The sequence below is a fragment of the Copadichromis virginalis genome, linkage group LG12, assembly GCF_057382275.1.
Source record: "Copadichromis virginalis isolate Kocher_CV1m ecotype Utaka linkage group LG12, C_Virginalis_male_GT1.1, whole genome shotgun sequence".
NCBI classification, from domain to species: Eukaryota; Metazoa; Chordata; class Actinopteri; order Cichliformes; family Cichlidae; genus Copadichromis; species Copadichromis virginalis.
The window spans coordinates 15,881,734-15,898,435 of NC_140629.1; the positions used below are offsets into that span (position 1 = coordinate 15,881,734).

At 38.5% G+C, this 16,702-nt stretch overlaps 2 protein-coding genes across 3 annotated transcripts; both read right to left on the reverse strand.

Moving 5' to 3' along the window:
• Nucleotides 1–302: 302 nt before the first annotated feature.
• Nucleotides 303–4,492, reverse strand: bnip3la (BCL2 interacting protein 3 like a). The gene is made up of 6 exons (XM_085474968.1): nucleotides 4,383–4,492; nucleotides 3,036–3,306; nucleotides 2,861–2,942; nucleotides 2,669–2,775; nucleotides 2,411–2,560; nucleotides 303–2,112 (listed from the first exon to the last, which is right to left on the reverse strand). Exons 1-6 carry the CDS (start codon nucleotides 4,432–4,434, stop codon nucleotides 2,064–2,066), a joined length of 711 nt encoding a protein of 236 aa, XP_085331094.1. The 5' UTR covers nucleotides 4,435–4,492; the 3' UTR covers nucleotides 303–2,063.
• Nucleotides 4,493–7,311: 2,819 nt separating this feature from the next.
• On the reverse strand, nucleotides 7,312–16,702 carry ppp2r2aa (protein phosphatase 2, regulatory subunit B, alpha a). 2 transcript variants are annotated; one of them, XM_085474967.1, is made up of 10 exons: nucleotides 16,638–16,702; nucleotides 16,181–16,258; nucleotides 14,837–14,934; nucleotides 14,475–14,640; nucleotides 14,226–14,338; nucleotides 13,297–13,474; nucleotides 11,547–11,711; nucleotides 10,560–10,729; nucleotides 10,285–10,376; nucleotides 7,312–9,949 (listed from the first exon to the last, which is right to left on the reverse strand). In XM_085474967.1, exons 1-10 carry the CDS (start codon nucleotides 16,642–16,644, stop codon nucleotides 9,670–9,672), a joined length of 1,347 nt encoding a protein of 448 aa, XP_085331093.1. In that variant the 5' UTR covers nucleotides 16,645–16,702; the 3' UTR covers nucleotides 7,312–9,669. The 2 variants fall into 2 exon arrangements, with proteins under 2 accessions (XP_085331093.1, XP_085331091.1); XM_085474965.1 differs by lacking the exon at nucleotides 16,638–16,702 and having other exon boundaries at nucleotides 16,181–16,271.

Below are 16,702 nucleotides of genomic sequence, written 5' to 3' on the forward strand. Positions count from 1 at the left end.
CCATGTACCATACCGTCTTGGACGACTACCTTGTTCCTTCCATTTCTATGTAAGTGAGCAAACTTACAAATTCAGGAAGGATTAAAATAATTATCATCTTTACAGTAAATCTACAGACCTTATACTGTATGACATCTTCCAAACTATGACAGTGTGTTTCTTCACCGCTGTTATTAACAGTGCACTAAAGAGTAGAAATGCTAATAAAAAGCACAACTATAACCCTATCTTTTATAAAAATTAAAACGTCCACATTCATGAAGATCATCTGAAACCTCTTTAAATGAACTACTAACAACAAATGAGGAAGCAACAGACATTTTATTTTGGATTCACACACATTCACTTTCATCCTTATTACGCTGAGTGCTTTGTTTAATGGTGATGAAATGTAAATGACTTCCAAAGACAGCAGCTGCATTTGTTTCAGCCTCTGTATTCAGTACAAAGTCCATTCAAGTTTTAACACACTGCTCACTATTCAGCTGTGCAGAAAGCCCATTATGATGATATGTGCCTTTTATACTTGAAAAATGAATTCAATTCTATGGATCTCTATTTACTTCCTTTGTATTTTTTTTTCACATCAGCCACTGTATACAGTACAAACTTTATATTCCAAAAATTCCAAGTATTGCACACTTATCAACTGTACATAAATCTGTTTTCACATGCACAGTTTAGGAATTAGTACGAGTGCTTCCAAACCAACACAGCCAACAGCCAATACTGTAAGTTATAGCCAATTTTTCCATATTGTTATGGTCTGATCCATTTACAGACACTGACAGAATAATCCAGTCAGCATATCAGCATCAATATACAGAAATGCATGCATTTTCTCCAGAAAATAATTTCTTTAAAAGGTACACAGACACTGTACGCTAGATGAAATTACTGTACAGTGAAATCCAGATTAAAATCTGATAACACTTTTAAACGAGAACCCCTAGAAACCCCTTCTTCCTCCTCCGTGGCGATCCTTTCTGCCACTGAAGCTTCAATTAAACGACAGCAAAAACACATTACTTACACTGCCACGATGCATGAGATATAATACGCATTAGTATCACTGTATAAACAGATTATACAATGTCGGAAAGTATCTATTACAAGGGGCAGATCACAGCTTAAATTAATTTTTCACATCTACATCTTTAAATACCTAAACATATAAGAAAATGTAAAAAAAAAAAAAAAAAAGTCTCAAGATAAATCACCGATGTGCAGTGGTGAAGCATACAAATTTGGCACTTTGCCACTGATGCTATATTATGTGTTAAAGAAGAAGATATGTAGGCAACAAAACAAATAAAAATAGCATATGGCCTGGTATACTGCGTTCCAGCCTTTAGGTTGCCACTATTATAGCATATTCCAACTATTTCTGTAAAATTCTGGAGCTACATACAAGATAAATGTTTACGCTTTCCAACCTTCAGAACAAAAAAGCTTTTAAACCCTCTGTGGTCAAAAAGATATAACTTCTATTATTAAAAATGTGTGGAATTTAAAAACTGATCCCACAGTGCAGTACCCCGTCCCCCTACTACAACCACGCTTTCACTGCACCTCTAATGTTAAGCTCAATAAGTTAAGGCGATTCAAGTCCCTTTTGTTCCCAGAGCCGATTAATTAGTTTCTTGCAGATATTAATTACGAAGGCAACAGAGGACAGACGCAGTCCAATTTCTTGTAACTTAACAACAAGGCAAGTAAAGAAACTAAAACCCTGAAGCAACTTCATCTGAAATCCTCTTGTCTCGTATTTTTTAGTCGAACAGACGACGAATACTTTTCAGGTGGAACAGACTTTGTTACCTACTGCATATATGCAAATTTGTGACAACTGTGTGTACAGTGTTGTCCTCGGTCAAAATCTGATGGAGCGCAACCACGGTTACATCATGTGTACGACTACATCTACGATGCAATATAATTTTTAATGGTGATCGGAAGGGAAGTGCGGGTGTACAACAGATGCAGAGAGAGAGCTTGACCACACGAGGATGGCTGAGTGACTTGGAGAAGGGAGAACATCTAGGCACTGCTTCATTTTCTACTCAGTAGGAGCTGGTGGCGGCTGTTGCAATTCTCTTCCCAATGTACACTCTGGGAAAGAGGAAAAAGGAAAAAAAAGGAACAAAACTGAGTCAGTTTGGAAAAAAGGAAAAGAACAATAATATTTTGCAACAGTACTAGATAAATCATGATGCTCATTTATAACAAGTGATAGATTAAAATTAAGGTATACACTTTATAAACATAACATGGAAGCTGTCTCTTTGAACGGCTATAACTTCTAGATATGATTGTTGCAGACAAACATATAATTAGGGCAACTTGAGAAAACTCCAGCTGGTGTAACAAAAAGCTCAGCAATGGTAGAGATGCGTGACTTTTGACTTACCCAAGCCCAAGAGCCAGGATGTGTGAGATGAGTAAGGAAGGGATAAAGACTTTGAGAAACTCGGCAGAGAAGATGCCGCCTTTCTTCATGACTCCACTCTTTCTCATACTTAGAGAAACGGAACGTCGGGGGTGCCTAAAGTGGAACTCTCTGATAGGAAAAATTAAATGACAGGTTATTAAAAAAAAGAAAAGAAGAAAAACACAGCTAAAGACAGTCTCCTGACATATCAGTAAGTAGCTCTGAAAGCCTGGTTACTTTGGTGGAATGTTTTCAGGTCTGCTCGACCAGTCAGCAACCCAGTCTACTTCTTTGTTCATCAAAATGTCTTCCTCTCTGTCCTTCTCTGCACAATCTTCCTCTGACTGCAAATATAAAAGATGAAGCGATTAGATCAATGAAAAAGACTTTAAAGGGTCTTAAACTTTAGAGCTGAATACATAGCTTTACCTGACTACCTCTTGGGCTGGACATTTCCACATCAAATGTAATCTGACCCTCATCCTGCTCTGGACTTGGTGGCCTGTGAGGGCTTAATCAACATGTTTGGAGTAAGAAAAAAAACTTCTCAATAACAAACACACATATAAGGCCTTGAAGACCAAAAAATGACTTTTCTTCCTACCTATCGCAGGAGGAGTTACTTGGGCTGGATTCGTGTTGTGCATCCAGGAGGATCTTTTCCATGTCCCCGTTGTGGATAGAGGAGGACGATGGCACATGCTCTAGTCCTCCAATTAGGGTCTCATCACTTTCAGGCACCACTTCCAAGGTCTGCAGAGTTTGACTCATACCAGTATTTGCGTTTATTTGGTCTGCAGCAGGTGGTGTTAGCAGGTTGGTCTGCCTCCCCTGGGCCCCTGTATTCCCATTTAGCTCCAGCTCCACCCAGGACCCTTTGTAAAATAAAGATCAAGAGGACACAAGGAAGGTAAGCTTGCTGTGATAAGGCACAAACCTCGCAGCTGATTACACAGCACATAGAGACACACCCTCAAATGGAAACAGCTGACCTACATTTTCTGCACCGCTGATTCTGCGAATTCAAATGAACCGCCTGTGCACCGCATCCATGATGGCACGCATTTCTTTGTACCACTGCCCCATAAACAGCCTGCACTCTTTTTTTTAATCAGCAGACGGAAGGGTGTTGCGTAATCTCTCGGAGCCTGCGGGTTTGTGTGAGCGCACAACGTGACAGCGTGAGACGCCCTTTCCCGAAAACAAAGCATGGTGTATTTGTTTGGTTCGCGGATGGACATAAAAATAATAGATTGCACATTTACAGAAGCATTTGCCATCAGTGTTGCTCCCATGCGAGGTCTTGCATAACTACAGAGCGCACGGTGAGACAGTTTGCCCAGACATGTCGCTGTTCCAGCTGTGGTGCTGCCACGCATGACGAAGAACATCCCGAGAGCTAATGTGATGGCGCTTTAGTCGCTTGAAGTGCGAGCACACCTTAAGTGTTGTTTTAAATGTTTTTAGCTGTTTGCCTGCATGCAGTTGGGTAAAAATTGCGACCACTGCCTTCGGTTAGATTTGATGTATAATCAAAAGTGCAAAGGGCTTTTGAGTAAAGAAGTAGCTTGCCCACACAAAAATATACGGCCCATTATAGGAAAATAATAATTTAACAAAAAGGAAGTCACAAAAATCCCCCAAAATATTCAGTGTTTTGCCTCAAAGTTGTTTTCGTTGCTATTGAAGCCCACCTAGCTTCAATCTTTGTACATGATTGGCCAGTAACGCGTCCATCAAAGCTTTTCTAAGACGCTATTGGCTCATTTGAGGTGACGTCAAACAACATACCCCCGCCCCTCCCAGTCGACGAGGAAATTCCACCCTCGATATAACTTTTACAATAAAACCTTCGCAGTAGCGGTATTTTTCACACACACAAGCGTCCATTACGAACATGTAAAGTAACGACTACGACGTGGAGCCGGGAAAACCCGAGGACGGTACGTACCCTGAAGCCCGGGCTCTTCGTTATTGTTTTGTTGAGCCGTCGCGGTGGACATGTTGACTATCCTGTTTTAGCATTCAACATGACACGCAGACAAACTTCCAAGTGCGCAGGCGCTAGATCTGTCCAGAGTCCAAACAGACAACAAAGGCTGGCTCTAGATCAGAGATGGCGTTTTACTTTTTCCCCCACCTTTTGGTTACGTTATTTAAAAGCTGATTTGAATAATGTACACAATTGCAAGATTTAAGAAAATAGAGATGTTTCTTTTTTCCTTTTTTGGGCGTGAGGGAAAGTAAAAAAATATTTCTACTAAAATGAAGTCCCACTGTATACACAGAAATCAGTTCTCTGATAGCATCCGGTGTATTTATAACCGATGTAAAATCATAAAGCACTGTGTTGGTTTTTGGGGTGTTTTTTCGTTTTTGTTTTGTTTTGTTCTGTGTTGGCCACTTGAGTCATTAGAAGGTTTGAGATGAGACTAACAACATTGATAAGGCTGGTCCTGTCGCCTCCAATTACAGGGTGGCATGGAAATAGCAATTTCTTTACACATATGCACATATGGCATATGCGGGTTTGGGTGCCTCTATAATATGTACAAAATATCGTTAAAATACATCAAATCCAGTAATTAAAGTCTCTAACTTTCTTATTGGTCAAATAATTAAACATTTCAGTTACATTTTATGCACTGTGTGGCATATATGACAAATAAGCATGTAGCCCAATAAATATAAAATCCAGAAAGCTACACAACATGAATTTGAAATACAAGTCTAACTTAAGATTCACTCTTTTCATTAGAAATAATAACATTTTACATGACTAAATTTACACAAAATGTCAGAAATCTGCACTGTCTGTTCCTACTGAAAACAAGAAACAAAGCTATTGATGCTATTACATGTTTTGATGTAATATTATGCAGTATATTTAGGTTTAGAATTTATATTCAAGGTTAAATGCGGCTAGGCTTAAAGTCTTAATCCTAGCTTATTTTAATAAACATCACTGCCATATGCAAAATTAGGGTGGCAGTAGGGGTGGCAAGAGTTTATTTTAGGGTGGCACATGCCACCACAGTAGATCTGCCCCTGACCACTGGTAAACCTTCAAATAACTGCTGGGTTACATGTCTGGAATATTAACGTGGGCAGAAAATAGGTCTGGTATTAATTAGAAAGGGATGAATCTATAGGACACATTGAGGATTGGGATTGGCGTGTTTTTATATACTTTTCAAACATAAGGCCCGGTAAAGACTAATTCGCCCGCTGGGCGGCCTTGGAACAAGGAGAACAAATATTAACTGTATTCACATTTAAGTTTTACAGCTTTTTCTATTTGTAAAGACCCATGGCCATTCATAACACACAAAGGTAATTACTAATATAGATGTTTGGGTTTGTTTTTTTTAAAAAATGCATTTTCAGTCCTTTTTCTTTGGTTTATAATTACGGGACAGTAATTCTATTATATACTACCTTGCAGAAAAAGTGGGATGTGCTGAAATTACCTGCCTTTTTCTTATATTAAGATATTTGGGGGATTAAATGTGTAGCTAGAGTTCTTTGAAACTTCCCTTTGTGTCAGTGTAAAGTGGAGTATACGTTGCCCATGATGTAAAAGGAGTTTGACATCGCTGAGGTAGAGAAAGCAGTTTCATGCTGTTTTCATTAAACTTCACACCAATAGAGAAAATAATATATAATACAATAGCAACTCATCAGAGGTGTGTAATCCTTAGATCAGGTATGCAGACATTCATCTCACATCTTTCCAATTGAAAAATGTTTTTTGAAGTAACAGCTTTGTTCTTAAAAGCTTTTTAAAAAAATTATTATTAAAAAGATAATTTATTTAAAATAAGAGGAAAGGTGTAGTCTTTTTTAAGACAACATGCAAAGCTTAGTTTAGCATTTAAAAGCCTTACAGAATCCTGAAATGCCCTCAGTGTCTAATCCAAAATAAAAAAAAAACGACAACAAAAAACAACAGTCATTACATTCAGAATTCAGGTTGAAAATTCTTTATTATTTTTCATCTAAATTGTACTTTATTCCATGTGACAAGGACATAGCTGTACACTGAACCCTTTGTAGCCCCCCCACCCCATAGATCACCAAACTCTTACAATCTTTATTCAAGAGGCCATTTTAAAGAAACAGAACATACAAATTAATGAAATTCACAAAGGTAAAAGTGCAATTTGTTTTAACTCCTGTAATATATCAGACATGTATAATACACTGCTGCAACTGAGAAAACCTTACAACTCCAGACAACAAGTAGGGAAGGTTTGGTTTCCCAGGGTGTTGTTCAAAAGCCATTACATATGTTTGATTTTATTTTTTAAAAAAAGAAAAAGTTATGAGCTACCTTTAAATAAGGCAGTTTTTGTCTTGAGTCCTGAAAAGCTGCTTTCTTGAAGGTACGTTTTGATCAAGAGCAGCGGTAAATTCCCCTGAGCAGTCACCTGTCTGGCACATCATAAATTTCAAGAAACATGACTTGATTATCTCATTTATTCTTAATGCTCTAAGAAAGGCAATAGGGTTCCTTTGAATATCATCATGATTTAAACCACAGTTATGAAAAATAGCTACTGTAATTATGTGTTAATTTATGGGATCCTTGACTTGGGAATGGGCACATTATGAAGGTTTATTCAAGTGACTGGAGCTGTATGACACAAATGACCCTCACACAGTGTGAGGGGAAAAAGAAAGATTAGTGAAATACCTCAGCACTAGTAGACATTACCCAGAGCCCTGAGTGAGACACACACACACACACACACACACACACACAAAACAGTAGTTTAACACCACCGTATGGACATGGGTGGTTATTTTGTTGTCATTCTAGCGATTGGATATCCGTTCTCTAAAATAAAAGTAACACACGAACTGAAACAAATACCATCCAGTGGACCAAGAAGCTTCATTCCCTGATTTAATGGCTTAAATCATGAAGCGGACAAATTGTGCTATAATCAAGTTGTTTGCACATCAACAGATTAAATCTTCTTCCTGATATGACATTTGACTTTCAATAGAAGAAAAACAACAGGACAAACAACTTAGTGACAGCTCAGCTTTCATTAGGTTTCCCAGTGCAGCTAATATTAACAACACTTACACCTGATGTCTCATTAACTACCCTGCCATATAACAATCATCGGCAAACTGAGTGCTTCACAATTTCTCCTTGATAAATAAACAAGCCTGTATAGCAAAGCGACACATGCTTCACAGGAGAGAGGAGACATTTTCATAAATCTAAATCAGTAACTTTAGAGAAGTTGACTAAACAGTTTTAAGCAATAAACATTGATTAAAATGCCTTTCAAATAGAGCCCCAGAAGGGCCTATTCTTTCACAGCCAAATAAAATAAAATAAATCAAAAACTATGGCACGTAAGTGGAATATTAAGATCCAAATTATTTTAGAAACCAACTCTGAGGCATCCAAATAAGCTCTACATGCACAGTGTGCCCCCCCCAAAAAGTTAGAATTATAATGCTTACAACTTCAAAAGATACTGAGACCTGAAAAAGCTTCTTTAAGTTTTCAAACTTCCAGGATGAGAAAAAATGTCCCCAAGTCGTATGTCAAAAAACAAAACAAAAACAAAAAAACAGCTACCCAACTGTCAAGGAACCTTCCATCTACAATCAGTCTGAGACAGACAGCTAAAGAAACTACAGTGATCAGACTGTAATCCTATTGCCTTAATTTATACAAAAATAAATCAACTATAGTGATTAATCTATTTTTAAACAGGTACAGTACAAAATGTCATTATATTAAAAAAAAAAGTGTACAAACAGAAAGTAGATACAGAGGGTAAAGCCATGGGTCAACCTGCAAACAAAATAGCGGGAGAGCTGGCAGCAGAACTTAGTTTTGTTGCCACAGGCCACATAATGCCATTATACACACACCCTTCCTAGTGTGAGTGTGTGTGTGAGTGTGTTACAGTTATATATGTCCTTTTGTCCTGAGCTATTGTTTGCAAGGGTGACGAGGTCAGACAAGGGGGCTTACTCTCTGCAAAACGGCTTCAATTGAGTGTAGCTTCAGAGTGAGTATAGGACTGGTTACTTTGGCATAATTAGCCATAATAAAACCACAATACCTGAAAAATGTGTGTGTGCATTTTGCACGACTGCGCCAGCATTTCTAAAGCCGTGGGCTATTAACTGGAATTATATTTTTTATTACTATAAACCATTGTCCACATCAATACAACATGAAAGTCAGCTTGTTGTTTAGAGAGTGGCTCGAGATTGGAACAGAATATATATTCAGGTTTCAGTACAGCTTGAAAAACCAGGTTCTTTGTTATTTCTTGTACTTGAAAAAAAAAAAAAAAAAAAAAAAAAAGAGACAGAATTTAGTCTCCATTGTTAAATGGTAAATGTTACAGTATGAAAACAGTTTTCCTGATTTAATCAACAGCAACAAGTTCACTATAAAGGTATAAATGAAGCAGACTTTGTTAATATTAATGACTGTAAACTAGTGGCTGTCTTAAAAGGTCAAAATCTGATCCAATATTAAATCTTGCACACTGTGGACAGATGTTTGCAGTAATGCAGGCTGTACGCTATAATCATAGAACCATAAAAAAGGTTAAAACACTAAACGAGTCCTTTAACTGCATAATCATACTGTATATTGGCAAGAAAGTGGTGAGTGAACTTGGCAAATGGACAAATACTGTGAAAATATGGAGTGTCGACAGTTTGCATTACCAGTGTTTCAGGCCAGTGGTGACTGAATGATATGAGAGCAACAGAAAACTAATGAGACACAATAGCTACAATAATCTAATAACTAGTGGCTATGAGACACAGATGAACCATGGCACAAAAGAAGAATCAAACAAACTAACCAAACATGTGTATGAACAGATTTCCCTTTGGTTTGGGATGTAGTGGAGTTGCAATTTGTAGCTTGATGACTGGAGTGCTCCAACCAGAGAAAACCCATGACACTAAATCCCACTGTATGACTCAGATCTTAAAAAACCAAACAAAAAAAACCAAACAAAAAAACCCCTACATGTTCATATTTGCAATACAAATAGAAAATGGGCTTGTGATGGCCTACTTGGGTGTACTGTGTTCATGCCACTGTTGACATAGCAGTTCTTGGCATATGCCAAGGGCAGCTCATCAAGAGGGATTTAGCCAAAAACAGACAGCTATTGTTCATATTTGTATATCAGAGCAGCGGCGCTCAAGCAGAAACTGGGACCTCAGTGCTTCAACAAATGCTAGTTCAGCTTGTCCTGGAATATGTACAGATTGTTGGTTGTGGCCACAGCAATGATGTTGTCCAGAGGATGCCAGGCAGTGTGGAGGATCTTCTTGTTAAAGTCCAGACTGTCTACACTGATCTCATCCTTTTTGCGCTTCCCACCTGTGCTTACTTTGCGAGGTTTCAAGACCGATCGCGGCTTGCTGTTTTCCCGCGACGCCTCTAGGGTCATGTCCTGCTGGTATCCTCGATCAAACATCCTGAAGAAGTTGTTGTAGGAACCCGTCATCACAACACTGTAGGTAAACAAGGTGTGAGTCAGCGAGTAGCCTTAACGTTACTGGCAAACACAATCCTTTTCAAGTATGGACATTAAATCCTGTCGTCTGTCGTGAGCCAATTATACCACTTCACCACCCACCCAAACCAAATTATGAGCCACATTATGATCTGCACCGAGCAGATAACTGCAGTAAGTGATAAGGCCTGCGTTTCTGGGTTCAGTGACGTCAGAAAAGGAGTATTCCCTAACGCTCTGCGTGCGTCATGCACGCATGTATTTTGTTTGTCCAGGACAGCTGCAGAAAAAAAAAAAAAAAAAAAAAAAGGAAGCCACGGAATGAGTGCTTACCTGTCGTTCCCATTCCAACAGCATTCAAACTTATCGAAGATGCAATCATTCTCATAGAGTGAACACAACTTGCTCCTGAGATATTCATGCACCTATTTAAAGAAAGCAATGAGGAAATATACAGAGTTTCCATCAACAACTGTGCAAAAGCAAAAACAACATTTACACTTTAATCACGTGGATGGACGGAACCTGCTAGAATCAATCTAGCCTTACAGGAAGAAAAGTAATACAGAAACTGGAACAGTATTTTTGTGTTGGCATAATTTACAGACCTGATATGTCTCTACTGGTCGCGACTCCATATTGAGATCCCAAATTTTGACAGACAGGTAGTCCCGGGTCATCATGTAGCGTCCACTATGGCTGAACTTTACATCAGAGATGGATGAGATGATTTCAGAAAAGAAGGAACGATTGTTTGGATCTTCAGGCTCTTCAAACACTTAAAAAATGAAGAACAAACACATGCATTTCAGCGTCAATGACTGGAAGAACAACAATAATTTTTACAGTGGTCGAGTTGTTTTAAAGTAAGCCCTGAAACTTTCTTTACATAACAACAACTTTGTAAAAGATACTGAATTTCAAATCTGGTTATATAAACACAGAAATAAAGCATAAAAGTAACAAAGCCTTTCCGCTTATCTTTTGATATGCGTTATGAATAAGGGTCACCATTCTGACTGTTCTGAACAATTTGGCTTAGCAGGTACCAATCTATACGTACGTGCGCTATGTTTTCTATGCTGTGAGCAGGAAGCAGAGTGTGTAAATCTTCTTTTATAGCCTCATGCACTAAGACCCACATGGCCTGGATACTTCATAATGTGGTAGATGGGAAACTAAGTAGGATCTTCTAAGGATCTTCTATTTCTTAGGTGAATTTGTGAATTTTATGTTACCATGTGAATTGTATAGAATTGGAGAAGCAATTTGTTGTTCAATTTCTTTTTTGTTATAAAATCAAAGAAAATATTTTCAGAAAACAACATGTAAGACGTCAGCTTTGTTTCATTTTAAGAAAAGGCTCTCACGACAGTGCAACTTTTCACTTGTCAAGTCTTCTTCTCAACAAACCGTCAGCTTTGTTCAAGCACACTGCACTAGTCCAGTCAGCCACCGTCCATAGCAAGAGTAACTTTATAACTGCAGCTGATTAATCGAGTGTTACACTGATAGGCTCAATAAGAGCCTCCCATCAATCTTTGAGGAGACACACAGTCAAAGAGCTACAGAAACACAAAAAGAGACCGCCTTACGTTTGGCGTGGCTGTCGCATAGCGCTGCTGCCCTCATGTCACACAGGCGGATCGTGCCCTTGCTGCTGCTGTAGACAAAAGTGTTGCATTGGTTGGGATGGAACTCGGCCGCTGTGATCACCTCTGTTAAATCCTCCATATTGGCCGGCTTAATGTCAACAATATCTGAAGAGGTGAGGTTAAGGTAAAAACAAACAAACAAACCCAAAAACCCCAACAAGCAAATAAAAAAACCTGAACAGACATTTCAGCAACTTAAAAATCTTTCAGAAATAAAATTAATTGGTAGTAGTATTATTATTATTCACAGAGTCATGTTCTCAGTTTGAAGAACCCATCTAAGCAGGCTTTACTGCTTGCAGGTAAACAGTCTGTGCGCAGAGGAAAATAAAAAACTGCTATTGCCACTATGAGACACTGAAATCACAGATCATCAAATTCACTATGATTTTTATTTTTTTAAAACAGTGACTGGCACATGGAAAAGGTTTTGCCACAGATATCTGCTCACTAGCACAAAAGTGCCCCAAATCATGTAGATGTTATTCACTTGTGAATACTTTCCATTTCATGCTCATGTGTTTTCAACTTTTAACAGCTACATTAATCTTACAGATGACCTCTGACCTCATGAGCCAACAGTGATAAAACCATTTAACATAATTTAGTTTGCATTAATTCTTTCTCCGGTTCAAGTGTTTTACATCAGTTGACGCAATCCTTAATAAAAGGCAGGGGTTGCACTGCATCAATCTTCCAGCATGAAGAGAAGATATGAGCGGCCCAAACGAGCAACTAATCTCAATTCAAGAAAAACATGATTCCACTTTGTATCTAACTCTGGTTCGTCTTTGTTTATACAGCCTTCATCAGCGGTCCCCAACCCCCGGGCCTCGGACCGGTACGTGAGTCGTTTGGTACCGGGCCACGAGAGTAGAGGCTCAGGTGTAAAATGTATGGTTTTCAGGGTTTTTATCGGTTTTCAGCATTATTTTGTTATCGTTTTTATCGTTAACTTGGTTTTCCTGGGTCTTTTCACATGTGTTATGAATAAATCTTTTTTTCGGTACCGGTACTACTTTTATTTTGTTGTATTTATCCGCGACACCTTAAAGGCCGGTCCGTGAAAATATTGTCAGGCATAAACCGGTCCGTGGCGCAAAAAAGGTTGGGGACCGCTGTCCTACATAGAACAACGCAGTAAGAACTCATGGGGTGAAATTATTAACATAGGATGTAGGAGGTGATTTTTTAGACCATGTTAGAGGCACCCAGTTAAACATCCCACGCTTTGGGGACATCTGGTGGTAGTATAAATAATGACACTGTGCTACAGATTAAATAGACACCAGTGAATATCATTTTTTGCTCTTGTCCAGTCTGCCTGTAAACACAGTATGTACATTTTTAAATATCAGGCAAAGAATTGTTTATATGCCCTATAAAAATACATGAATCATGTTTTATTTGTTGCTAAGTAAGACATAGTCTTTGTCTAATTTGACTGACACGGGGTGAGCAGGTGAACAGGATTAATAAATCAGGCATCTCTTCAAACAAAGGCTTAAAACTAACCACAACATATCATTCATTATTTCACATACCATTCACATACATTTTTTTTTTAAGTTCTCTCCCTGGCTTACGCTCCTTTGAAAAATGATAAAACTGGGAATAAATAAGACAAAACACTGACAAAATAATTTTATATTATTGCAGTACTTTATGGAATTAAAGAATGAAAGGATACTAAAGCTGCGATCAGTGATCTCCAGATGCCAGAGGTTAACGCGCAGGTCATCAGCAGACAAGTAGGTCTCACAATCGCTGTTGACTGAGATGGAGTTGATGTGGTATGTGTGCGCGTTGGCGAACACTCGTCTAGGACTGGCTTCCACCATCAAGTCCATGGGCCTGAATACTGGTACCTGAAAACAAAAGTGGGGCTGTTTTTATATTTCTTTAATGGGAGATGCAGTAGATTTTATGACCTCTGTTTTACCTCTAATATATCCACACAGGCATGTTACAAAACAAATTTCACACTAGAAAAAGAAAAAAAAAACAAAAAAAAAAAAAAACATTAAAAAGTGTCCAAATTATTTTTCTTACCCTGGTAAAGAGGCACAAAGATGTAGGTGAAAATGTACATAGATTTTCCCATTTTTAAGATGGGGACAGTTACCTGCTCTTTAAACAAACAAATAAAAGGCCTTGCCTCAGTATAAAGGCAAACCTGTTGAACTGAGTCTATATTTGGAAACCATTCAGTAAGGACAAGGAGAAAAAAAAAGGGGGGGGGGGGGGGGTGTCTGTGAAAATTAAAGGTGAATAAAGCAGACATTACATCAACTGCAGCACTGCAGTAATTGCAGGAACAGATTGGTAATTTTATTAGTTCCATCTGTTTACTTGCTCATAAGATAAGTCAACGTCTCAATCAAAATAGAACGGACAGTTTTGTAATGAGTGGAAGGAAACACGGAAAAGAAATGATTAACATTTATTCCAATTAATTCAGATGTAAATTACTAACCAGACTCAACATATTTAATTTGTTGTTAATTTTCTTGATCTACTTATTATAAATGAATGGAAAGTAAGCAAAGGATCTCAGTTTTGGCTAACAATGTAACAAAAAGAAAAGATCTGGGCTGTAATAAAGCCAGTTATACACACCCGTAGTGTAGTGACAGTGTTGGGATCTCTGTATTGCCCATCTTCTTCCTTCAAATTGTAGCCCTCTGGTCTTTTGTCACGCTCACTAATTTTCCACAGCTTTATGGTTTTGTCTAACAATGAGAAAGAGCAAAGATCATGAGAGTCATTGAGTTATATTTACTCCCATATAAGGCAGTAGATGGCGTAACAAAAGTTCACATTTACTACAGCAAAAGAATTTACTCAAAAAGAAAGTAATTTACAAACCATTTGTTGACAAAAGAAAATGTGCTGCATTCTTCTGAGGCAACCATCGAATCTTGTTGATCTTCTCCTCAATCTCAAGACTTTTCAGGTAGTCAAACTCAGGCTCGTGGCTCTGGAAGGTGCTGTAAACATTGTACTCTCCTCGGCACTGAAGCTTATTCTTACTCTAAATACAAAACAGATCAAACAAAAGTTCAAGTGTTATGAAACCAAGATTCAATGTCTCGGGTCAAGATCACTAGAAACATTGTACCTGTACGCCTTTGTGTTATATAAACTGAGTTTGATGACCTACCTGCTTTGGAATATTATGAATCAAATGTTAAAAATAATTACTGTTCCTATGTGTCACTAAAACATACCTCTTGCTCCTGCTGAAAGATGACAACACGACCCCCCTTGTCCCCAGTTGCAAGTAGCTCTCCAGATTGGTTAAATTCAACAGTGGATATGATATCGGCTGTCAATAATAAAAATTGCAAAAATGAGACTAGCGTCAAATATAAATAACCACACATTTTCTGCCAGAGTTTCTGATGAACGCTATTGTCAATCTGAGACAGGTTTACTGCAATAACACTGAGTGTTTTACGAGGCTTTTGCTGTCTAAACGATTCATTGCCTTTCAATGGGAAGTGATTTACAAAATGCCTCAGCAGCCCACCTGTGAGGGGTGAAAATCATGTCAACCATGGTGAAAACACAACACAGCAATGACGCACACATATTTATACACACACACTCAACAATCTTAGGACACAAAGGAAAAAAGAACAGAAAAAAAGTTTCCATCTTCAGCTATTTAGCACTTTTCAAAGAGAACCATTCTCACAAAGTCCTACAATACAACAATCAATCCCCGCTTACACACTGGCACTATTCTGAGTTAGTGCAGTCGTTAACATCGACAGTGTGCGCCTGATACGACCCGACTCCATGCAACCCCATAAAACAATAGCAGACAGACTGAAGGCGAATCCTTTTTTACAGGAAACTAATAAAAACGTTACTGGAGTGTTGTGTTTTGAGCCCATGTACTCCTATGTATTGACACAAGGAGAGGCTCTCATTTATACATGTTCCCAGACAAAGCTTACTGTAAACAAATGTGTAGCCCTTAATGCATAAATACGGCCACCATGTACTGTAAACACACTTTTGGTGCTTTGAGTTTTCCTTTAGTTCGGAAATAATTAGCTGGTAAAGGTTTTCTTTTAACTTGGCCACTCAAACAGCTCTGTAATTAGTCAAACCTAAGTGCTACTTCTTTAACAAATATGAAACACCTATTAAAGATTCTTCTCTGGCAGAGGTAAAATCTTTTTCAATTCTAACATGCAGTTCTCTCCCAATTATGTAAACATTGTGTAATGCCCCACTAATACCCAGGGTGAACTGAGAAAATAGTGAATGCTGACATTTTGCAGCAATTATGCCAAAAATAGAAGATTGTTGTCAGTCTGTGAGAAACCAAATGGACTACAATACCACACCACTGATCCCTTATACCCATTATTACTGTAAAAAAAAAAAAAAAAAAGAAGAAAAAAAAAAGAAGGCATTACTTTTCATTGCATATTTAGAAATACCACAAATATAAAGTGTGGCAGCAGCGCTTTGAAGCAAAGCCTAAAACAAGCGTGCACAGGATGGTGATCCTGGCAGCTCAGGCTAGCAAGTGTTCAGTGACTATCACATGGACTTACCTTCAGCGACGTCGTCATCTATTGCTCCTTTGACTTGGGAGAAGCACCACTGCACATCATTGCTCCCACCACCGGGCCCTGCACACAACATGACCCCAAGATTGGACACACCACCATTAAAGAGAGACAACTTTACACGCGTTAGCCTGCAGCTAACTTAGCTAAAAACATCAATATGACAACGAGGCCTTAAGGAAATTCACAGTAACTGCGTTGCAACTGCTGCTATAAACTCATAGGCACAGATAACTACTTGACGTGTGTTTGTGGAGAATCTCGCTCACTTTAACACTAACACTGACTTACACTGGCATCTTTGAATTACCCTAGCTCGCTAGCTAGCTTGCGCTGGTTAAACATGACATTACAGAGAAACAGATCATCGTTGTCAAACAGGTCAGCACCTGTTAATTAATAACCCCAGGCACTGTGGTAGTCTTTTCCCCTGTGGCTTTACCTGCCATGGTGAGCGACTCGGAGAGGGGTATCTAAGCGGGCTCGGGCCCTGGACTGGAACAGTGC